Raw genomic sequence first — 24650 nt, 5'->3', positions numbered from 1 at the left:
ATTTACAGTGCACTCCATGTCCTGGGAAAGTGCAGTCATGTTGATTAACTGCCTCAGCAGTTCCTTGGGCCCTGCTGCTCTTAGTCACCGAACGCTCTAGTCTCTTTCTGTACAGGCTGAGTAGCCAGGTAAACGCATGTGTTCTCCACTTCCGCATAGCAAATACCCATCTTTAAAGAGAAACACCTTAGCTCATAAAAGGTTCTGCATGTAAAAATAAGAGTGGTATTACTCCGTCCAGATATTCTACAGCAAATGTAACAAGGCTCTGTACACAGGGATCTTGCATGAACAGCAGGCTTAAATCAGGCAGTCTCACAACACCAGCACCAAAAGCACAAATCCCTTCCTGAGCTGGGAGAACAATAGTGAATCAGTAGCAGCATTTTAATTTCAGAGCGTGTTGGCTACTGGAGCATCATGCACGCTTTACCAGGGTATTACTCTCAGGGGAAAGTTAAATGAAATTTTTTGTTTCATTATTCGCCCCCTTACTGAGCAATAAGAGATTATTTTCTTGGCCCCTACACTTTCAAATGAAAAATACCCTTAATAACATTAGCAAGCACAGTAAGTGATCAACTTCATAAAAGTTAGCTTTAAAATACTGAGACAGTAGTTACTTTGTATTTGCCATACACTTAGATGCATGTGCCATGGGGGCACAGAGTGAATACAGCTAAATTCTCTGAAGTGTACAGCACAGGGTAACAGGGAGCTTATAGACAGGATAAAGGCAGTAGTGACTAGGCCAAGGAATGTTTGCTACGGTATTTGCCCTTGCTTAGAAGTAGCTAATTCCACAGCCCTGCCCAGAACAGATACTCTAGTTTAACTGAACTCCGGAGTTGGCTGTAGAAATCAACTTAGAGTCACAATTCCTACTCCTTGATCAGACTTTTCATGTTTTGTTTAGAAGACCAAAGTAATCTTCATAGAAGCAAAAATAAACTTAAATCATGGGCTGAAGAATGTTTTAGTCTTATGTTCTGGGCTTTTATATGTATATATATATACATACACACACACACCATTTCCCAGTTAGTTAATACTAGTAAACAGTCATATCGTTTGGGACAAACTTATTTCTGTGTGCTAAAAGTATTATATTATTAAATGATAAATGGCAGTATTTGCTTCTGTATAGATATGACTTATCTTTTTTGGAAATGTTTACTTTACTGATAGCTGTATCAGCTTTTTCTCCTAACGTATTTTGCTACTGATAAGTGCTCGTAAGAAGTCAGATAATAAACTGGCAGATAATTTATGATTATGTTAGGTAGTTCAGAAAAATACATAATATCAAAAGCAATTCCCCTTCCATTAAAATTGAATTTTCACACAGAAAAATCAATAGAACAGCACATAAAACTGAATGCCTTTTTGCTCCTAATGTGAACTTTGCCTCTCTTGGAAAAATGCATTGTTAAAGTTTATGAATAAAGCTTTAACAGATGTTAAAAATAAAACCAGTACATTTCTGGCAAAATTGCAGTATTTTTTTTCCTAAGGGCTTTAATTCAACTCATACCCTTTAAAGCATCCTTAAAAAAAAAAATAAAAAGCTGGTCAGTGAAACTTTCTGATATTTTTTCTTTTTTTTTCCTTTTAAGTTTTTTTTATCAGTTGTATACCATTTAGATAAGAAAGTTTTAAATCTGTGAAGTTTTACTATTTAATATTTACATGAATTGCTGCTAGTGAATCATTTGAGTTGACATTTATGTCTTTTAAGGCCACTGATTACCATCACTTGCTGTAAATGTGGTTTAGCCCACTCACCCCTCTGTTAACTGATCAGTTAACAGTGTTAACAAGACTATCTTGCCTTTTTATAAGTTGTACAGAAAATGCAGGTTCTACTCGTGTTGTTACTCACTAGATTGCTAATAAATCCAGACCAGTTTCTAATCTTACCTGAGCACTGTATTTCAGTATATTTTCTATTAAATCAGTCGTGTAGACATTTCCTGCCCCACAGTCAACTGAGGGGATGTCTTCACTAAACACAAACTGTTTCTTAAAAACTGGGTACATACATTTATCTACAAAACATGGTATGTTTTTGAATATTTCAGATGGTCATGATACTTCGATAGAAAAGTGACAAACTGGATAGAGTACTGGGCTAATACAGAGGAGATCTGGGTACCTTTGGCTTTGCCTTTGTCCTGCTCTGTTACTTGGAAGTGACACTGTGACTCTGGTTTGCAAGGTACTTGGAGATGCTGTGATTAAAAATATTCAAGATGACAGCCAGAATAACACTTTTTTCTCTTTTTTTGGCATCATAATTAAATTTGTTCTGCAAACTGAGTCACTTTCCCAATAAATTCCAGTTCAGCTCAGAAGTGAATACAGATTTCATCACTAACATGAAACATATCAGAAGCAAGGTCTTTTATGGACAATATTAAAAACCAAAACATTAATAAATTCTACTTTGAAAAATATGAAAATTAGGAAAAAAGTGTGATTTACCTATTGAGCACCTAACAGTTGAGCAGCAAGATTGCAGTTTGCCAATGACACCAGCAACAGGCAGTCTTATTCCTCTTCATATCTTCTTTTGCTAGTTGAGTTCTCTCAGTTGAAACTTCTTGCCAGGGCTGCTCCTGTGGCAAAGTAGGTACCGTCACCCTGAGCTAAAGCAAAAGAGACAGTTGGAGCCACAATACTGTTCTAAAGGCATTTGCTAAACAAGAAAGTCCTGTGTTTTAAATCATGAATTATGTGAACTCAAGTGCTTTGTGCTCGTTTATTTTCCTGAGGCAACCAGGAAAAGGCACAGAAGAGGATGATACAGGAAATCCTCTAGTGTTTAGGGGTGTTATGCTTTCCTACTGAGGCTAAAAAGTAATTTTACCAGTCACAAAGCATTTGTTGTAAAATACTTAGAAAAACTAGAATTAACTCAGAGAATATATTCTATAGAATTTATTTCTAAAATATTAAATCTGATCCCTATTTTTTTAAAATAGTTGAAAACTACTGTTATTTTCAAAACATATGCACAGAAAGAATCTAGTTCATTAACACACTCGCTGGCATGAGAAATTTCAACATTCGTCTTTTTAATATTTCCTTTTTAAAAAATATATCTTAATTTTGCTGTTCTCAGTAATCAATGTTTATGTGCAAATAATTAATTGTCCATTTTCTCCAAGTGGCATGCATTCCAAAGCACAAACCTTATGAAGTGATAAATTAGTGGTATGTAGTTGTAAAGATGTCTGAATGAACATACGCTTGAGTTCTTTGTAATTGCTCCCTTTTCACCGTCTCTTTTTCCTCCTACATCAGAGGTAGCTTTTAATTTGGTTGACAGTAAATGTTTCAGAGCATTGTTCTTAAGGAGGAGAGAAGCTATAGCACACCTTGAGAACCTTCTGCCATGCTAATGGCTGATATCAAGATATCTCAGTGTCTTACTATAAGAACATCTAATTCATGAAATATCTCAATGTTTTGCAGCGTTAAGTCTTTTCATTTTTGTTTCTCCCTTCCTCCCAGAATCTTAGTGTCTGGGAAAAAAGCTTGTTTTACAGTAAGGCTTTTCATTAAAAACAACTTTATATAGCGTGAGGACAACACTGGTGTCCTCTGTGCTATCTAACCTTTATCCTGGAAGAGGAGTTGATTTTATTTTTCACTTAATGTTAGCATGCAGACATATTGGAACTGTGGTGAAAAATGTCATCCCCCTCACTGACTCTGAATAAAGAGTAACGGTCCCTGTAGGGTCTCTCTGTAGAGCCCCTCCTTTGCCATACACACAAACAAAAGGAAGGAAACCTAGCCCCATGGGCTGTAGACGTGGAAGGGGATCTTCCTATTTCTTGATGCCTGAATAGATCCAGAGAAAGAGTGTCATGCTTGATATAGCACAGCCCAGTACAGGATAAATATCTAAGATTAAGAAAAGCAGAAAAAAACATCACCTAAGGAAAGAAAAGTTTTCTTCAAACTACAGTTGCAGTTCAGTATTCCTAATATAAATGAAAAGCACTCTTTTACAAAATCTCAGTGAATTATACAGGGAAAGATAATAAATGTGTACTGCTCTACTGTTGTATAGTCTCTATGGTTAGGAGGATACCCAGTATGCAGAAGGTCTCACTGCCTGGAGAACCATGTTCTTGATCCTCTGTATTATTCTCAATTGAGAAGATAATAGTCATTCACCCAGAGTTAGCACAAACTCCATTTATTTAATAAAACATTGTCATTTGAGTCCTAGTTGTGACACTTTAGTTTTCTTTAGGTATTTTATGAATGTCAGGTAGAATATAACTAAGTCAGTCAAAGAAATTTGTCTCACATGTAGTTCATCTCTAACTGCACCCATTTCCAATAAGCCATGAAGACTGGATTAGCTTTTCTTTCCTAGCAGAAAAAAATGGTGGAAGGTACAAATTAACACCACTGTTTTAAGACGAGGGTCAAGATAACCCTTTGTCTTGAGGCATGGGCAGATATACTGTGGGGTGAGGGAGGGGAAGACAGAAAGGTCAATTTAGAGGAAAAGAGGGAAGAAGGTAAGAGATATATTGATAAGGACTTTTTTTTTCCTAAAGGGCAAAAGAAAACAAGATATAGGAGAAAAAATAAAGAAAATAGGAAATGAAGATATCCCCAGAGCAAGGATGGGAAAGCATTTGCCTGTGCACTACACATACGGCCATGTTAGCTCATAATGTGAATTCTGTTACTTAAAACATTTTAAAACAAGCATGAACTTCCTGCAAAGAAGAAATGTTGATTTGCAACAGCAATTGTATGCAGGCAAACATTAAATAAAAGACTTATTCAAAAGCATGGGGTAAAAACAAAGAAAAATGAAATCCCTGAAGCAACACTACCATGTCTTTTCTTTGCATATGTCAATCGCAAAGTCATTCTCAATATCATTGAGTTAACTCCCAGGCCTAGATTCTAATATAATGTTTTTCAGAGAACAACAGACACTTAAAAGCAAAAAAGAAATAGGTGTCCTTTCTATTAGCATTTTAGCTTGGGGATTTTTAATGAGATTTAGTACATTATGGCAGCTAATTCTTCTAGGTTTCTACACGTGAAACTTTTTTTTTTTAAAGCAGTTCTTAACTTAAAAACGAAATTTAAAGTTTGAATTATAGGTGAAGGTCACCCTTGCTCGGTACTGGTGTAAAATAGCCACCCATTTGTGAGTTTCTGATAGGCATACTGAGCATAGGGTTTTAGCTTCTTGAAAAGATTGCAACGTTCTGTGCACTGGCAGCTAGTTCTCTTAAAAAAAAACAGGAGGAGGCATGCTATTTTTCTAAAAAAAAAAAAAAATAATAATAATAATTCTAAAACATTCTATTTCTAAAACAAATACCACCACATGAGCTTTCACATAACAATGCCCGCATAAATAATGCTTAACAACGGGGTCCTTCTTTTAATTGACTGATGTAGGCACTTCTATGGAAATATGTCTGAAGTGTAGAGTTTGTAAAACATGTTTTTAAAAGTGTTTGATGTAAAATAAGCGCTAGACATTTAACAGTGCAAAAATAGTCAAAATCTGTATGTTACAAATTCTTTCCTAAGAGCCTCAGCCTGTAATAGCGTCTTAGTAAAGTCAGTCTTTTAAGTTAAATTGCATTCTGGTGTAATAACCTTTTGCAAATAAAATTAATACAGATGTACTGGTTAATAAGATAAAACATGGCAGTTTGTTATTCTGATTTTCCACCTAGAGGTAATAGTTAGCAATTTTGTAAAAAGAAAAAAAATTATAATTTTTAAACATTTTTATGTTTAAAGCGTTTTCACTGTTTTAACAAATATGAACTATGTCAAACCTACACTGTCTGTTCCAATCCTGTTGTTTTTTTTTTTTTTNTTTTTTTTTTTTTTTTTTAAGATTCATCTCTCTGTATATATGTATTTCCCATATAAATATAAAATTGCTTTGGAAATTTTGGGGGTTTGGGGCAAGTGGTAAATAATACACCACAGCATAGATTCAAAAGTTGATGGTCATTCAGACGTGCAATTCATTCAGGTGGGACTAAGACTGTGGTGTAATTGCAGCCCTTTGTTTAAAATTTGTACATTACGTCCAACTTCACTAATTTTTGAAAATAATAATTATTTTTAAGTAATCAACATTTTCCATTACAGATGGTCTTGCATACTAAAATTATGTTGATCTCAACAGTAAAGCAACATATTTAAATGGACTGCTGCTTTCAAACTGTTTGAAGAAGCAAAGGGAATTTCATCTTAAAATCTGTACATGGAAATAATTTAAAGCTTCATGAATTACACATTTCCTTAATCAGTTTCTTCTCTTTCTTAAATAAGTTGTAACATCGAAGATGCCAAAGGGTAATATAAGCTACAATAATATTCAACAGAACTTAATCTAGAACTTATGTTGTAATAATTTATTCAAATTAACTGTATTCTTCTGTATTTATATTTTCAGTATTTATTATGAATGATATGGAATTTGATGTATTTATTGTGGCTTATTACTGCAGTGTATATATTACAAAAACGAGCATTTTTAAGTCTTAACATTAGTTCTTTTTGTTAACTAGTGGCACTTGTATTGGTTGTATTTTTATTATTATATATTGTACAATATATATTGTCCATTTGTTTGCAATGAAGTAAAACAGGTTTCTACGTTATATCATGGCTGCCAGTGCATTGTGCATCTTATTTCTGCTGTGCACTCACTAGACATTCCTCTCTCGCCTAGCAGTCAGAATTAGTACTGCATCTCCTCCCCAGGACTGCAGAGTCTCTCAAGAAGCTCTGTGAAATTTCTAGCATTTCTCACGTTCCTCGTAGCCTAATAATGTAAGAAGAAACTGTTTCAACTTTGGGGGTGTTTTTTGCATTTTATTTTTTTTAAACTTAATTGGTGTATAAATGCTAAAGGAATCCACAGACATGGTTTATTTGGTATATGTATCTTCACTGACACTGATACTCACACTTCGGCGAGTGGAATAAATTACATGATTATTCTGCAGATACCATGATGAATTTAATCCTTTTGGTTAGAAGTTAATGAAAGAATAATTGCCAACCGTTGTTGGGGAAAAAAATGCAACAGCTCTCTCTGGTGGAGAATTTGCAGAAATGCTAATGGCTATAATGGCATTGTAGCCGAACTGGTAAATTGCAGGACAACTGCTTTATTATTTTGAAGATTGCTGATCAGTGTTGCTGCATTATGAAAATAATTAACAAATACAGTTCTGTGCTATCTTTTTATTCCAATACTTAAAATTGTGCTGTACATTTGTAAAAGGTTGACCGTAACTGCGATGACAAATTGTGTACAGCTAAATTATTTGTATTTACAAAAATTGATAAACATTCATAAGTTGTTCTCTATATCATTAAAAAAAAAGTTCTCACAGGATTTAATGTAGCATTTGGATTTAATTTGTTAGGAGTTACATGGAAGAGAATAGATGGGCATCTGTTATCAGGCTGCTTTTTGCACTGCTACAAACTATGGATAACAGTGCTCCAGGCCTTGCTGAGACATACCAGCATAAAAAAAACCTTGGAAAACAACTTTCAAAACTAGGATTCTAATTTAAGAGATTGGGATGCCAGTTCAGAAATAGAAGGGCTTAACTCTAAGGTTCAGCTGTAAACTGTTCTATTAATAATACTCTCACAGTTCTGTACTCACATTTATGTAGATTGGCAGATACTCCTGAGGGTATATTGAGCTAGCGAAGACCCGATGCAGGTAATGGTGCCATGTCCAGGCAGAGGCATAAAGGATTGGGTCAGCGGGGCCTCTTGTTCCTGGGAGAGGGGGAGCCACCTTGAGCCATCTGCCCTCAAAGCACATCTAGGACCTGCTTCATCCTGCCAGGAGTAAGGCTGAGCTGTCTGTGCCTGGAATCAAACCTTCAACACCTGCAGCTTCTTTCCTATAAGACAGCACAGTGAGATGGAGATTAACGCCAGTTTTTCTGGTCCATTTAAGTAGCCTACAATGCCAGCTGATTGATGTACAAGTTTTTACATGCTGCATATATAGCAGCATTTCATTTTGTCTCCCAAGGGGAAAGCAAAACATAGCACTACTGCTGAAAGTATTTTAAATTAAAGCAAAGGCAGTAAATGAGCCAGAGAACTCCCTGTGACAAACTGATTTTCAGTGTGCCATTTGTATGGAGACTGTCGTCTTGGTTTTCAGAACTGCTGATATTTTATTTGGCTCTTAGAAATGTACTACAGTATTTTTAAAAATATATTGTTTTAATTTATTAGCTTGTAAGAGAATAAAGGCTTGTGCCTTTATGTTTCAGTGCATATAATGACCATGAAATTTACAGGACAAATGAAGAGACTTACTGAAGGAACAAAACTACATGTTTTCAATAGGCAATAGTGGTAGGTTATTTGTTTTAAATTTCTTGGTTAATAAAAGGGCTTCTGGAACAAGGAGGACTTGACACCAAGGGGAATGAAGCACAATGGAAAGCACAACTGACATTAAGCTGTTTAAGGTATAGTGATACAGCACCCTGGACTGTATTCACTATGAATTAATTATTTCTCCATTTAAAGAGTGTTCTGCATTATGCAACAATTATTTCTTGGTTTCTAATACTAAAATGGGATTTAGCTTGCATAAGCTTTTGTTTGCATGGCTTAGTCTTATATGCACACTACACAAAGCACCACATTTTTATTTCCACATTTGTGTTCAACTGGTTTGAGTGCTACAAGCTGTGGATAATGGCAAACCAGCATTTGTGGAGTAGATCCTCTGCAAGGAATACTGGAAATCACCATGCAAAAATCATGTCTAGTTCTATTTCTTTGGGCATTTCCCCCCAAAATATTTGAAATAGACACTGGAACTGCTCATTACCTTATAGAAACAACACTGCTGCTTCCTTCCCTTCCTTCATGTCAGATGCACAGGCCGACCCTGTCTGTCTTTGTATGGCTCCCTTTTTTTTCAAGTTCCTACTCAAGTTGCTGCCAACAGCCAAGACTGCTTCTGCTTCAGCTCATACAGCTCAGACCTGGCAGGCCCAACAAACCCACAGAAACCAAGTTTTGTTCCACAGCCAGCAAAAACATTGCAAGTCCACACTTTAACACAGGCCTTGAATAAGTCAATAGATGGCCTTGAGCTCTTTATTTCCAGTTAACTAGACAGGGAGGTAGTAACCATGATACACCCTGATATTCCTGGCATAACAGTGACTTCTTTTTTGCCTAGAAATGGAAGGATGATTAAGTGGATGACAGAGACAGCAACGTCCAGGTAAGAGTTGGGAGGTTAAAGAGACTGTCAGGAGAAAGAAAAAGGTAGCAGGAAACCTACATTCAGGAGTACTGCTTGATTCTAAGCCCTCCCTACAGAGTTATGAACAGTGTCTTAGTTTCAGCTGGGATGGAATTGTTTTCCTCAGAGTGCCTGGTATGATGCTATGTTTTTGCTTCTAGGAGAAGAACATTGCTGATAACACACCAATGTTTATAGTCACTGCTAAGCAGCGTTGTACAGAGCCAAGGTTGTTCTCAGTCAAGGGCCCAAGGAGCTGGGAGGGAATAGAATTAGGACAGCTGACTTAAACTGGCCAAAGGGATATTCCATACCATATGACATCAAGCGAAAGAAGTGTACATATATACGTCATAATTATTATCCTTTTCTCTATCTTAGTAAGTAGTTTTATCTCAGCCTCCAAGTTCTACTTCGTTTTTATTTTTTTCTTATTCTTTATCCCATCCAACTGGGAAGTGGGGGGAGTGAGTGAATGACTCTGGTGCTCAGCCACCTCGTAGGTTAAATCATAACTAACAGTCTAACAACGTATTAGCAGCAGTTTGTATTGCTGCCTTTCAGTTGTGCTGAGTCACCTTATTACAGGCACAGAAACCATCTCTTTAAAGAAGGGAGGCCATTGTCAAGTCACTCTTTCTTTGATGTGATATATGTCTACCTGTTAGACTGAGAGATCTTTTCAAAGCCCTTTAAGTCCCAGTGGATTTCATTTTCCCAAGATTATGGCTACCCTGCCTCAAACAAGTAGGCCTCAGCCACGGGTTGGTATCTTCCACAGTTAGTCAGCCTTACCTTCAAACAAACCAGTAGAACTGAACTTCAAATAGAACATCAAAAACGTGGGAACATAACACTTTAGGGTAGCATATTTGTTTTGATGTCATTATACCTAGGAAATTCTCCACTCTAGCAAAAAAAAAAAAAAAGCTTCCCTCATGCACACTGACACAACGCAGCATGAGAAAATCACCAGGAAGAAACCACAGAAAATTTTCAAAAGCAACCAGCCATTTTAATGTACATTATTTAAGTATGTTCTAATTAAGCGTAATAATGATTTTTAAACGAAATGTTTGAAGAGTAGAACAAATACATATCTAAAAGGTGAGTTATTTAGTGTAAGTAATAAAGTGCCATTGATGTGTCATGTCAGCCATCTTCTAGTTTAGTCACAATACCAAATGCAGATACAAGTATTTCATGTAAGCATACACACACATCAAATTGAAGTTTTAATTATACTTGATGGCCCTTGAAAACGCGTTTTTGGTATTACCCCAGGTTGTAACGCAATTGTGTGAAAAACGATGATTTGCCATGGAAACCATCAATTAAAATGAGAGAACACAAAGGAAACTCCATTAGGAACAGAAAAAAAAGTGCTACAAAAATGAAAATACTAGGTGAACAAGGGTACTGTTTGACGTGTCTAGCTTTGAGATTAAATTTTTACAGTCACTGGCTTTAAGAATAAAGGCCACTTTCGAAACATAAATCTTACTCATTAAACAACAGTTATTGCTTACCTATATACATTTTTATTCCCAAAACTCCTCCATCCTATGTAACAGATGCAGCTGAGAAAATACAACATTTCTACTTTTTATTTTGCAGAAAGCTGAATTGAATAGCTTTTCAATGTGTGAATGTAACATTTACCTGATTCTAAACAACAACATTTAAATGCAATTTTCTGTCACAATACAAATCAACCAGAACCTCCATCATGAGGAATAGGGTTGGGCAGAAGTAAGACATTTGCTTTCTAGGGGATTTTATTTTCATTAGCTGATCTGTGAACAGCAATGTTTACTTTTAGTCTCTACGTGAAATGCTGTACAGTTTTAAATCTTTGTATGCTGATCCATTGCTCCAGACAACTGAACAGCACCCAATCTACACAGCGATATTTCCAAAACATCTCTTTATCAATCCTATTCTGAATTTTTTTTCTGCTTCTAGTTTCCTATTCTTTGATACTGCCTGATTTTTGAAAGGTTTTTTTTTTTCCCTTTAAGAAATGGCAATCTTGTTCTAACTTTTCCTCCAGCCCAAGGAGAAACTGAACATTTAAGGAAGACACGTTAAAGTTCTGATTTCTACCTCGTCTAAAATAGAAAATCAAGCTAACATTTACATAATAATGAACAGAATCAGCTACTGTAGACTCAACTTCAAAAAAATAATAACTTACAAGTGAAGATTTAATGCTAATAACACAGGAAAGTTTTTAAGTAAGAATCCATTCATGTTTTTTGTTGTTTTTTTTTTTAAATCACAATAGTAATCTTATACTTCATATACAATTGTGCTATTGAAACAACTGAAGTTCTTGTTTGAAGTTCCTGTTTGAAGAATTAAGGAGACATACAGAAAATATTTTTATGTTCCTTTCTAGGAATTTTTGTTAGCAAGTACAACCCTAAATGAGATCTGTAAACAAGAAGTTCAAAATACTGACTGTGGTTCTGACAATCCAGCTACTGAATTTCAACTCCTAGACTTCAATCTGATATTTTTAACTTATATGTTATAAAAGGCTTATTCACAAAATGTAGGAAGTAATGCTCACAAGTTCATTCAGTTGCATGTAATTCTCTGTTGTAGTAATTGAATACATTTAAAGAAAACGTATACAGCAAAATATAAAGCACAGAAAAATCAGCACCACATACCGTAATTACTCGAGAATAATGTTGAAGAAATAAGCTGTATCAAGGAGAGCATCTGCTTCTGACCTCTGGAAAAAAAAAGGCAAAAAAGTGTAACATTTCAGGAAAGATTGAAGACTAGCACTAAAGAAGGACAGAGAAGATGCATAATAATACATACTTTTTTTTTTTTTACTAATGCTTTGTTACTACTTTTTAAAAACATGAAATTTCAAAAATATTATAATTAATTTTTGAAAAATTGTTTATCTCCAAACACATTAACAGATCGTCAGTTGCTCTTAAGAAGTTGTATGATAACCATATTTATATACATGCATATATGGATATACTTGTATATACACCTTCAGAAGTGCAATGCTTAATGTAGACATGATACTTGATTTCAGATCTTCACACGGAATACAGGAAAGAATTTACTTGGTGCCTTCCACTGCTGTTTACAAATCTGCCAATTTCTTTTGCTCAAGAAATTAGACATAGTTAAAAACAGTCATTAGTCAGCTGCTCAATAATCCCCAACTGTTTTCTGCTGTAAACCTCCGGCAGAAAAGCATTTCTTCTTGTGCTTCTTCAGATGCTGAACTCATTTTTTCCGACAGTCTGAAATTAAGCAAAAGTAGCCTCCCTTCCCCCACTAGAAAACAACAACAAAAGACCACATCCATCCATTAACCAGATCCTACAGATAAATAAGCATTTCTCCTTAATGATATTAGTTATTTACCAGGACAAATTTGAAATTTATGTATTTTGTCCCATTTAATCTCTAATATTTGCTTCTTTATTATCAGTCTCAGCACTGTGCTTGATCTTGAAGCCAAATACTTCTTTTTCCCCCTGTGGCAACCATGATCTTTTCCTTAATCTCCTTTTCCTTATCAGTATAGTTCTTGAGGGAAATATTAAGTATTTCCTAAAATATTATATGTTATTAGGCCTGATCTTACTGTTTTGCTTTCTTATGTGCACCTTTCTTGAGATTCACATCATTAAAGAGTTCATTATTAAAAAGCAAGCTGATTGCTATTAAACCTCCTATTTTCTTCCATCTGGATATGGCCATTCAATGCAATTCTTTTGATAAGCTGCAAAGCCTAAGCACCTTTCTATCTTTGATGTTTCCCATACCTACTAAGTAACAACACTGGCACTTCTAGATTACATTTAAGTATTTTCCTTGTCTTTATTCTGCTGCTTCCTTCCTACAAGTTTATTATTTTAATTTTATAGTAACTTTCCCCCACATCATAAAATATGCAAATTAAAGGTTATTTTAAAATCTTTGCAATTCAAATCAACCAGCTAAGTCTTCCCCAAACTGGAGTACAAAGTTTATTACAAAATAGTTTACCTTATTAAAGTGCAATTTTTATGTGATCTTAGATGCTTTAAGTGTGGGGTGATCATTAATCTCACACTCCTACCCTGAAGTAACCATTTTCCCATGAGAGTAAATCTCTGTTCCTTTAGAGGACATTTTTCTAGAGTTACCTTCATTAAAGAAGGCCTGAAATAGTCACAGAACACGGGCATGATTGGCGACTGCAACGAAGACTAACAGAGTAGAGCTTAACAAGTGTGCATCAAGTAAAAGAACCAAAGAAATAAATATTTTTAACATACTTAATCAAAGGGACGCTATTTCTGAAGTCATAGCTCTACATAGTCTATTAAATTACATTTTTGGATCCTTACAAGAACACACTATTTCATTAAAAGAGCTAGCAAAACAGTTTGGAAGGCCATCTTCTCACTGTTAAAACTGAGGTCAGTCCTTCAAAAAGGGGAAACAAAAAAAATTAAAAAATCAATATTTAAATGTTTGCACAGGAAATTATGTACAAATAGTATTAGAAACATGTTACGTAAACATTGCATAAATCACTAAAAGGTAAAAAAACATGTTAGTAATTTAAAAGCAATAACAAAATGCAGAAAACGTCTAACAGCGTAACTGCCATAGATTTTATACTTCATGACATCATAAAAAAAACTATACAGTTTTGGCTAAAAGGAGATTAATATCAGAGTAGGCAGGTTTTCCCTTTAAATAATCACATATAAATAACATATTTCAGTGAGAATTAATTTTTCTTCTACAACAAAAGGGTTGCTTTGCTAGAGGCACAACAGCACGGTATGGTAGCCTCTTTGGTTCTTGTTTAAAAAGGTGAGAAAGTTTCACTTAGTGAAATAAACAGTTTTTTAAAAATTACATGAAATCATCCAATTGAGCATGAATATATACATATATATATACACACACAGCGTTTTGGCTTTCAGACAGTATACAATAATTTCTTGTAACTCTACAAAGTAAACTAGTTGTCTTCAGAAGTACTTACAATTTGTGGTAAACCAATACACATATGGCCCCCAAGGTGAAAAAGGACTACAGGATCTACGAATCAATGGTTAGCGTACAAAGTCTTATCATGCAAATATTGTAAACATTTTCCTTAATTGGGACCTCAAACATTCTTTGGTGTAACAGACTCCTAGGGAATCTCTGACTACACATTTTAGACCCAATTCATATAGTAAAGAAAAGGAATAAAAATGTTCCATTTGAAGTATGCATCCCTTTAAAATCCAGTATACACATATGGTCTCTGTTTAGAACTGGAACTGCTCTTTTAATAAAATGCTCCTGTCTATAGATAGCAAATCTTAATTGTTGTGGCCAAAGATCCACTTCTGGAAGGGGTCTGATGGGTTGCAGGAAACCAAACTTGGATGCTCTCCATTTCCTGTAAGGCACATATGTAGTGCTGCACTGTACAGAGTTTGATCCTAAAGTGGGTAAGAAAGAAGAGGGGAAAAAAAAAGTGAACACTGAAAATGCTGTTTTCCTCCATACATCATTTTCTGCAAGTTCATTCTTGTAAAAAAGAGTAGGTGCATGTTGTATAGAAGGGGGCTGGGAAAAGAATAAGAGTAGTATGCAAGTGCCAACTTGTTTTGCTAGTAAAAAGAATCATTTTAAAAGATACAAAGTATTTGAATTGACTTCCAATACATGCCCAGACATACCCAATAAAAGACATTAACTGTTTTTGTAAGTGACTTCTCTAGTGAAATCAAGTTTTGAGCTGGTAACCAAAAAGCTATAATTATCTAAATTTTCTTCCCAAAAAAGGAACTTACTCCTTTTTTTGGCTTCACAGTTCCGTTTTCTTGGGTTTTCTCTCATTAGAAACCATAAATTAACTCATCTTTGGTAAGATGCCCATCTTAGACTGCATGGTTTAAATACCTTTTGATGTTGCCATTGCTCTTCTCCAAAGGCAAAGATTTTCTGGCCTTTGTAGCTACATTCACGAAGCTGCACAGGTCCTTTAGAAGCATGCAGACAAAGCTCCTTCTGAATGTTATGACGAATTTCATGATGTGCAGAATACTCAAAGTACTATTTAAATAATTTTTAGAAGTTTAGTAAATAAATATCAACAAGAGGATTAAATTAACTCTGACAGTCCAATACACAAAACAATAGATTTCTTTTGTTATTCAACGGTTTGAAACTACAGAATTATTTCTTTGACTTTTAGCATACATATCTTAGAAGTGTTTCCAAAAGTAAAAGACTTTTATAATTCTGGTGCAATAGAGTACAATTAATAGTACTTAAATGTAGAAGTTGTAAAAAACAAAAACAAAACAAAAAAAAAAACACCACAGAGTACATGTGCTCAATGATGCAAAGATTTCATTGCATGTTCTCCCAGAAATCATAACTCATACAAGATACAAAAGGAAGAGCAGAAATAATTGCATGGATAAGTTTACTTCTGTCATTTTGTAACTTTAAAAATGTTTATTCAATTTTCATTGCTACATTTTTTTTAAACTCTCAGAGCAACCAAAACCCAATTTTGTCACATGAACAGTACTGATTAGTTAACTTTTGCTGCTTGAATTAAACAATAAATGCTAACAAAGGATTCTATGTGAGGTTGCCACTACAAAGAAAAGTGTAATGTAAGGACGTATTTTGTGGGTATTCTACTGTTATTTCCTAACAGATTACTCTTAAGTCTCAGGTATCGTTGGCCATAGTTCAGGTCTCAACAGGGACTTAATTCTAACAGTTACAGACACAGGAGTCCTTTTATACCTCACATTTTACCTGAGCATCCTGGTCTCTTTCTTTAAACCGCAAGCTTCCTATCACTATGTCCCATGACTACTGTTTCTTGCCTCCCTGTGTCAGCCTTCTCCATTTCTGTCCTTTAGCAGCCTATGCTCACTTAGCACCCTGTTGCTTTCAACTGTCCGTCCAATTAGCCAGCCTCCATCCTCCCACCTTGCCATGGGAATCAATGGGAGCAACACTGAGGAACAGACCTCACTCTTAAGTTCCTGCACCCAGCATCGCTGCCTGGAACAGGTACTGATAGGTAACTGCTTAGCCATTCAGCTCTCAAACAAAACAGTTTGCTCTAAATCTGTTCATCTAAGTAAACCTCTTTTAATTTATCGTTTGAACTTCAGGGGCTCCCAGTGAGCCCTGATAATAGGACTTGGAAACTTGCTTTAGAAATTAATGTTGCACATTGAGATGGACATGTTATCACCTCTAGAATACGTTACAAATGAAAAAAATAAACAGTTGTATAACTCTGAAAACTAGGTTCTCTCTTCTGCTCCCCCTCTCCCATCTCAGACACGCTGAGAGGAGAGGTAGTATGAAAAACTGCAGCCTGCGCTGCTGAAGTCTGGTAAAGAGAATAAAGCAACTGAAGAGAGTATTGTAATGAGAAGGGTTAAGTAAGCAAATACACACATCTCTTGTGTATTACTAGCACAATCTATATTAAAAGAATTCAAGAAGTAAGGGTATGGCAAGAGGAAAAACATAAGACGTGAAAAGACAGAGTTTTAGTACAATCCAAGATAAGTTAGAGAGAGGTGACAACAGAAGGATACAGCAGATCTTTTAATATAACATTTTGATACAGTATTCTTGCATTAATGACTGTGGCAATTTGACAGGGATAATATAGTACTAATCCAGAACAGAATAACAAAAGTTCAATAGTGTAAGAAGCTAGTGTAAAAGGGCAGCTGTTAAGCTAGACAGTATTCCTTCTCCCACAAAGACTGATTAGGAAAGCATCAACTGACTAGGATCAAGCATCTGAGTTTCCACAGTGCCATAAATGGATGGCTTTTATGACTGAAGATTTTATTTAAAGAAAAAACACAAATATGGCCATTTTCTAAATAAAACTTAAAGCTTTTTTGTTGAATTTTAATTGTTAAGGATCTACAGGTAACTAATTTTATTCCCCAAATAACTATAAAGCAGCACTCCACATTTCTAGGGGAGGGAGATACTACTATTCCTAATATTGTAGTGCCTGAAGAATTCAGTATCTGACATCAGTAAATGTCTGCAAGTCATTCTGCAGAAGAAACAGGAGATCATTGCTGCCTCCAAGAGCTAAGCAACAAAGAAAGCTCTTCTTGGACAAACTCAGTCACGTAGTTTACTTGCATGAACCAGTATAGAGTAGACCACTTTGACCTCACACTACGAGGGTGCAAGCATGACAGGAAAGATGGCTCAGGTCGGCCACTTGGTCTCCCACTGGCCAGATTCCCATCTTCCTTGACAGTGTGAGTCCTGCTGACAGAGACAGAAGCAATAGGAGGAAGCGTAAGGAAAGGAAAAGTTAAGAAGAAAACACAATGAAGTGGTAGACTGAAAAGATTTTGCACAGAAAGAAGAGACCATGTGAAGTAGTGCAATTACGTAAAAAAATCTGAATCTGTATGTTGAACGTAAGATGTTGGATGTGGGACACAACACGAAGAGCAGTGAAAAAAATCTGCCTTGAGCAAAGATATATACGTGCAGACATGCTTACAAAAAATATTTAAAAATGTAAAATTTGCATACTAAATATGAGTCCATTCCACTACAGCAAGTTAAAAGCTTTAATATGTTAATGTTACAGTTGATCATAAAATCCAGGGATCAGATATTTTACCTGATTTCCTCCAAGTCCATGGCAAGAATACATAATCAATGGTTTGCCACCGTGGTTGTTTTCACCAACATCCAGACACATGTGGTTACCTACATTTTTCAGCTAAAGAAAATTAGTTACCAGCAAAAAAGAAATACAAAAGCTCAGTGAGGATGAGAAAAAAATAAACTGCCTCACTTGCATAGAAGCCTAACCTTTATCTTAACAATTAAAACTGTTAATTCATTTTTGCTTTCTACTATGCTCACATTTTAAAATCTTGTTCTCACAAAATTATTATTTTTCCTCCTAAAAGCCTATTAACTACATCACAGTTGTCTACAACCACGCACTGTCAATTACTCAACTGCCATTCTCCATGGTTACTGTACTGCAATCTGATGATTCAGATTACAATTTGACAACATACACACAAAATATTCAAAACTAGAGGAAAGGGAAGTTTTATTTGTAAATACATGCTAACTATTCACATTAGTTAAAAGTAAGAATTATTGTTTAATATTTTGTTGGCTTTAGTGTTATGAAGTTTAAGAAGTTAATTGACAGATTATATGCAATGGTCTTTAAAATAAATAATGTTCATCCTAAACCTAATTCAGAGGAGTATACAGTAGCCAAAGTACAGTTTTCCTTGCTAACATAAATTAAAAATTCTCTCAGACTTTTCACTAAATAAAGCTAAATTTATTTTGACAATTCATGAAATCTCTCACCACCTGCTTAGTACCTGTGTAGTATTTCTGTGGCAGTCACTATTAGCCATGGGCAGAATGCTGACTATCTTATCAGGCTGCAAGATTTTAAGCAAAGCTGCTGTTGCTTAAGAAGAGCGTTTGCTTAAGTTTCATACTAACATCGACAGAGCCACAACAGATTCAAATAGCAAGATATGCAGGAGAGATTCCTTGTCCACAGTACTGATAGAAAACTCCACAGCAATTAACAACAGCTAAAATGTGAAAACGATGGCTAAGGTAGCATAAAGGAGTAGCTAATTTCTTGAATTCTAGAATGCTAGAGAAAATAATTAAAATTAAACTTACATATCCAGAAAACAAAGGATTCAGGTCTGGAACATATACTTCTGGATAAACATTATTGAGATACCAGGTAAAATTTTTACATTGCAGACGCTGCCTTAAGTCGAGTCTTTTTGAGATGTCTCCAAATGTCTTCTGTTGCAAGAAGAGGAATATATGGATATTATTAAAATTTTTGTACATATAAATGTATAATATTCTGTATTGTAGCATCAAAAAAGTGGATCTTTTTTAAAAAGTAATGTGCTACTTCAGTTACAGCAATTTGTTTTTCGTAACACCACTGACATCCTGCCTGCAGCATTTCAGAGCACAGGAAAGAAAAAAACATTGTGACATGCAAATAATAGAAGTATCCATAGTTCATAGGGTGTTTTAGCAGTGCTATAAAGTGGGAATGTAAAAACAAGTACAGACCATACTGACCACAGCCATAAAGCTAACCAGTGAATATATCTCACTAGAGAGAGTGCTGAAGTGGATTAATTCAATAACTAGCACAATAGTCAGTACAACACAGGATCTCCCACTCAAAATTCAGTCATATTTTTCTGCTAAACTCACTCAGGAAATTAACGCTATTACTGCTACAATATTCATATTAAAGGATAAAAAACATCTTCTAAAAGAAAAGTGTAAGTTCCAGCTGGTGAATTACGAAAGTTCCAGACCACTTACAAAAATAAATAACCTTCCCCACCAAAGCCCAAACTTAACTTAAGTTTCTAAACAGACAGAAGTAGAATTGGTATCTATTATTAAATTTGCTTTATTCCGCAGCTGAAGAACAATGAAAATTGCTTTTTAAATAAAAATATGAAGAAACTTGAGACAAATGAGACATTACATTTCTTCCTCTAAAAACAGTTAGCTTGCATTTTCTATGCTCACTAGATCTCCTGTCCTTTTCTGGTAGTTCTAATACTTCTTCAATGCAAGTAACACATGAAAAAGCCTTACCAATTAAAGATATATAAATTTATAAACAAATGAAATCAACACTGTCATCACTCAAATGCTTAAGTGTTTTTCATGGTTTTTTTGGAAATTTTGGTGGTTTTTTTTTCTTTTTGGAAAGGGGAGGATATAAGATTAATTAAACTGAACTATGTCTGTACTTTCACTAAAACGTCTACACTTCAAACATACTTTGTCAATAAATAACTTTTGCTCACCAAAATTTTCAATGCAGCAAGTGTGATTTCTAAAACCACCACCACCACAACCTACTTGTTTCACAATTTTTGCTGCCTCTGTGTTTCTTCGGTAAAAAATTTCTTTATATTCATCCATCCAGACTTCTGCAAGGCGGACTTGATTACGTGTGATCACTTGAGTACCTTTTGGGAAAGTATGGGGACTCTTGCTGCGAAAGACATGGCCAACAACAGAGCAAGGCATGATCTCCAACTGTCCACCACATTGCCATACCTAATAATAACATTTTTTGTGTAAGTGCAATGCAGTTATGATTAAGGAGATGGAAGAAAAAAAACGTCAATGTTACTGTTCTCCTAAAAAGAACAAAATAACACTACCAGCAAGAGAGTATATATCAGGAGCACTGTAAGTGAATTTCCTAATCAGGTAAACCCTGTAAAATGCACATTTCAGCTATCAACCTTCAGGACATCTGAAAAAAAAAAAATCCCTTTCGTGAGCAAGTTTGTAGTTTATTTCATAGGTTATTAGTAATTAATTTTTCATGTCCTAGATGGCTGATTAAGAGCAGTCAAGATATAGTACTAATTTGTCCTCAAAAATCATGTAGACTGTCAGTGTAGAAACCAGTATTAAGTAGATAGATAAACTTACTCTGAAAGACATTTCTATATTTTCACCTCCCCATATTTCCATTTCATCATCATAGCTTCCAATGTGTTCAAAATACTCTTTTGATATTGAAAAGAGACCTCCAGCAAAAGTAGGCGTTCTGCAAAAAGAGAAGATTACTGTGGAAAAGAAGATTCAAACTATGTTTAAGGCAGGTTTTCTTAAACACAGATGTAGAAACTCAGTATTGCTGTTCTAGGACGTTTCTTAGCATTTGTCAGCGTTTCACTCCCTTAAAACATTTTCCTGGCACAGGCAATTAAATTTGCCCACACTGAGTCTCATTTTACAGTTTTACTGTCACTTACTAATGAACTAGATTAACAGACAGTATCAGTAAAAATAACATATTTTCCCTGTATGGAGGATATCACCCAAAGTTACTATTCCTTTAGACCAGTAACATGTCTGAGGCCAAAGAATGCATTGTATTGCATGTTTTAAAATTCATAACCTGTTTCCTATAGAAAACATTACATAAAATATCTAAGATGCTAAGACTTGTGATCATGCTCATACAAAAACTAATTCATTTACAAACAGCTTTTTATTAAACAAACAACAAACAAACAAACAAGAAAACTGAAGGATATTATCCAAATCACATTTACCTGATTGGATAGGTTTCATCTTTTCTTCTCTTATTTTCATATTTAGGAAGAGACTCCCATCCAAATGACAAACTCCAGTCAAAATTTCCTCTATTATGGTTATGCCCATAAGGAGATGGTTTACTAAATTCAAAAGTATTGAGATCTATAGAAGCAATATCAGGGCTTACAACAGCAACAGAGTTCTCAGCTATTCTTGCCAACAATGGCTCTAACCAGCCATAGAAGCATTCACCTATAGAAAAAAATGGGAACAAGTACTGAATTTTCAATGCGACTATATGGTAGTACACAGGGAATAATTTAACATGACTACAGCAAGCCAATACGCAGTTTGTAAATGGCACTTTCAATAACATAAAATAACAATAGGAGAGCTAATAAAACCTTGATGTTCATAACTCATAAAAAATCTGCAGCACTAAATCAAAGACATCATTGTCTAAAATCAAACCTGGCATACACTTACAATGAGCATCCAGAAAGGTGAGGGTCTCTCCTGTTGCTGCTGAAGCTCCCAACAACCGTGCAGTGATTAGACCTTTTCTTTCCTTTTGACGGACTACTTTAACAATCTGAAATTGCTTCACATATTCATCAAGTTTATCATGCAAGTATTCTAGGAAGAGAAATTGTTTTTAGGATATTGAGTATGTATGCCATGGCCTAAAATTTCACGTTACTAACCTAACTGGATAAACAATTCATTCTAATTCCAGCAGTGACCTCAACATTAAAGCAGTGAACAAGTCCTGACTATTGAACAGTAATTTTAGGGGCTGAGTTTTGTAAAGGGTGAGGATGTAGAGAGAAGCAACTGGCAGACAACAGGGCTTGGAGAACTGAAAATATTTAATATTTTAAAAAAATTTAAAGAAAATGTTAAAAGTCACGCAGCCACTCATTCAAATTCTAGTGCTCCCTAAATTGCATAATCATAGAATTATACAATATCCTGAGTTGGAAGGAACCCACAAGGACCAGAGTCCAATCCCGGGCTCCACACAGGACTACCCAAACCCTACTTCTGAGAGTGGTGTCGGAGCTCCAGGAATGTTTGGACAGCTCAGGGCTGTGCCCATCACCCTCTGGTGAAGAACCTTTCTGTAACATCCAGCACGACCCTCCCTGATGAAGTTCCATCCCATTCCCTCGGGCCCTGTCACTGCCAACAGAGAGCAGAGGTCAGTGCTGCTCCTTCACTCCCCTGTGAGAAGCTACAGGCCACCATGAAGCCTCCTCTCAGCCTCCTCTGGTCTGGGCTGAACAAACCCAGGGATCTCAGTCATCAGTGAAGCCCTCCTTTGCATGCTAATACTTGTATGTCATTCTTATGTTCAGGCACCCCAACCTACACTCAGTGTTCGAGGCCGCACCACGCAGAGCAGAGCGGGACCTTCCCTTCCCTCCCCTGGTGCCAGTGCGGGCCCTGACGCAGCCCCAGGTACAGTTGGCCCCTTTGGTTGCCAGGGCACACTGCTGACTCAGATCCAACTTGCTGTTAACCAGATCCCCCAGATTCCTTCCCGCAGGCCTGCTGTCCAGCCCCTCCTCCCCCAGTCTGTACATAGAGCCAGGGCTGCCCCCATTCCAGGAGCAGAATCCAGTGCTTGCTCTTCTTCATGCACATGGTGACCACTGTCAAATTTGTCAAGACCTTGTTGCAAGGCCTCCCTACTCCCACAGAGTCAACACTCCTCCTAATTTAACATCATCCACAAATTTACTTGATATAACTTCCAGATCTTTACTTGAATAATTGATGAAAATATTAAAGAGTACTGGTTCAAAAATGTAGTCCTGCAGAATCCCACTAGTGGCAAGTAGGGCAGTTCTCAGGCCATAGTCCCCCCTTCCCCAGTACAGTCATGTTTTGATTGTCGTGGGACATTCTCAGGGTCACACCACCATGGTTCTCTGATGTCACGAGCCACCTCCCTGCCAAATGCAATAAATATGGGGACTGCCAACAGAAAACCACCCACCAACAGACTTGGGTCCTGGTGGTCTTCTTCTGGTGCAATGAACAATTTAGATAGAGCGCTCACTCCCACCTTTGTGGAGGAGGATTGATCCTCCTCCATCAAAGAAGCTTAGGCTTAAAGGGAGTGAACCCGAGCTGATGAATGTTGATCCACCTGAAGGCAATATCGAACCCATGGAGGTAGATCTACCTCCAGAAGCAGCAGCAATGGCAGGGCAGGGCAAGCGCTATAGCATCATGCTTTCTTGGAGATGTTGCCTTATCCATTGGCACATCTGGGGTTCTCGATTTCCATCTTGGTGCTGAAATGTCACCATCCACCAGAGAGCACCAGCATCAGATGTTGCTCCCTCTCACTCTGTCTTCCTCGTCTCCCATCCTCATCCCTCCCTGAGGCCTCTCACCTCTTCTTCCCCAAGCTCTGAGAAAAAGGGAAGGACTGGGACTGGCATTCTCTGAGCTGCTGCACTGGGACAAAAGGAGTCTAGTAGATGGCCCTGAGCTCCCTGCAGCCTCCAGGTGAGCCCTGACGAAGAAGGCATGACTGGGACTGGTGTCTAGGCAAGCTCTGGGGATGAGGGTAGGACTGGGACTGGTGTCCTCTGAGCTATGTTGGGACAACAGAGAGAGTTCAGCTGATGGCCTCAAGCTCCCTGTGGCGGTGTCAGAGAAGCTCCAGAGGCAGCTGTTAATTTCAAGAAGTGGAGGACTTTGGTTTGGATGGGAAGAAGGGCTGACAGACAGCATGAAGGCTCATTCCAGTTGCTTCATTAGGACTTTTTTTCCAAGACTGGACAATAAGCAATTTAAAAGGACAATATAAAATAATATAAAAAAAGCAAAACCAATAAGTGCCTCTCCATTTCTGGCACTTTAGAGACTGCACTGGGACTCCTATGATCCCTCCCACTCTCCCCCATGCCAAACAAATTTGCGCTCCAGGGTGAAGGCCCAGCCCAGGCCTCAGGCACACACAGCAGCCCAGGGCAGGCTGCGGGCATGGCCTTGGCTCAGCGCTGGGCACAGAAGGCTGAGGGGAGCCACAGAGCAGCTCTCTCCTCTCACTGCAGGGTAGCACTGAGGGACAGGAGAGTCCTCAGCAGCCCCCGGCCCTTGGTGGTTGGGGTGGGGGCAGTGGTTGGCACGGGAGGGTGCTGTCTCTGCTGTACCCAAAGGCAGCATCAACTGCTCA

General features: G+C 36.7%; 1 protein-coding gene across 14 annotated transcripts in view; it reads right to left on the bottom strand.

The window, feature by feature from the left end:
* The window catches only part of GALNT3 (polypeptide N-acetylgalactosaminyltransferase 3), a 44554-nt gene that overhangs the window by 8045 nt on the left and 11859 nt on the right, over positions 1–24650 (bottom strand). For 2 of the 14 annotated variants that reach the window (XR_002439806.1, XR_002439807.1), the window contains exons 4-13: positions 21944–22093; positions 21475–21709; positions 20846–20963; positions 20261–20461; positions 19034–19165; positions 17988–18089; positions 15248–15400; positions 11992–14784; positions 7694–7940; positions 2485–2648 (exon numbers count right to left, since the gene is read on the bottom strand). Coding sequence is in view for 2 of the 14 variants with exons in the window: in XM_021400286.1 (XP_021255961.1) it covers positions 14662–14784; positions 15248–15400; positions 17988–18089; positions 19034–19165; positions 20261–20461; positions 20846–20963; positions 21475–21709; positions 21944–22093 (1214 nt within the window). In the remaining 12 variants the exon portion in view is untranslated. Of the gene's footprint in view, positions 1–2484; positions 2649–7693; positions 7941–8890; positions 9048–10842; positions 10894–11990; positions 14785–15247; positions 15401–15692; positions 17621–17987; positions 18090–19033; positions 19166–20260; positions 20462–20845; positions 20964–21474; positions 21710–21943; positions 22094–24650 lie in introns of those variants that run through there. The other 12 variants (XR_002439812.1, XR_002439808.1, XR_002439814.1 and 9 more) reach the window with 12 other exon arrangements.

Source organism: Numida meleagris, chromosome 5 (assembly GCF_002078875.1).
Source record: "Numida meleagris isolate 19003 breed g44 Domestic line chromosome 5, NumMel1.0, whole genome shotgun sequence".
NCBI lineage: Eukaryota > Metazoa > Chordata > Aves > Galliformes > Numididae > Numida > Numida meleagris.
The sequence above is the reverse complement of the archived record's forward strand: the minus strand, read 5'-3'. Positions and strand labels throughout refer to the sequence as shown.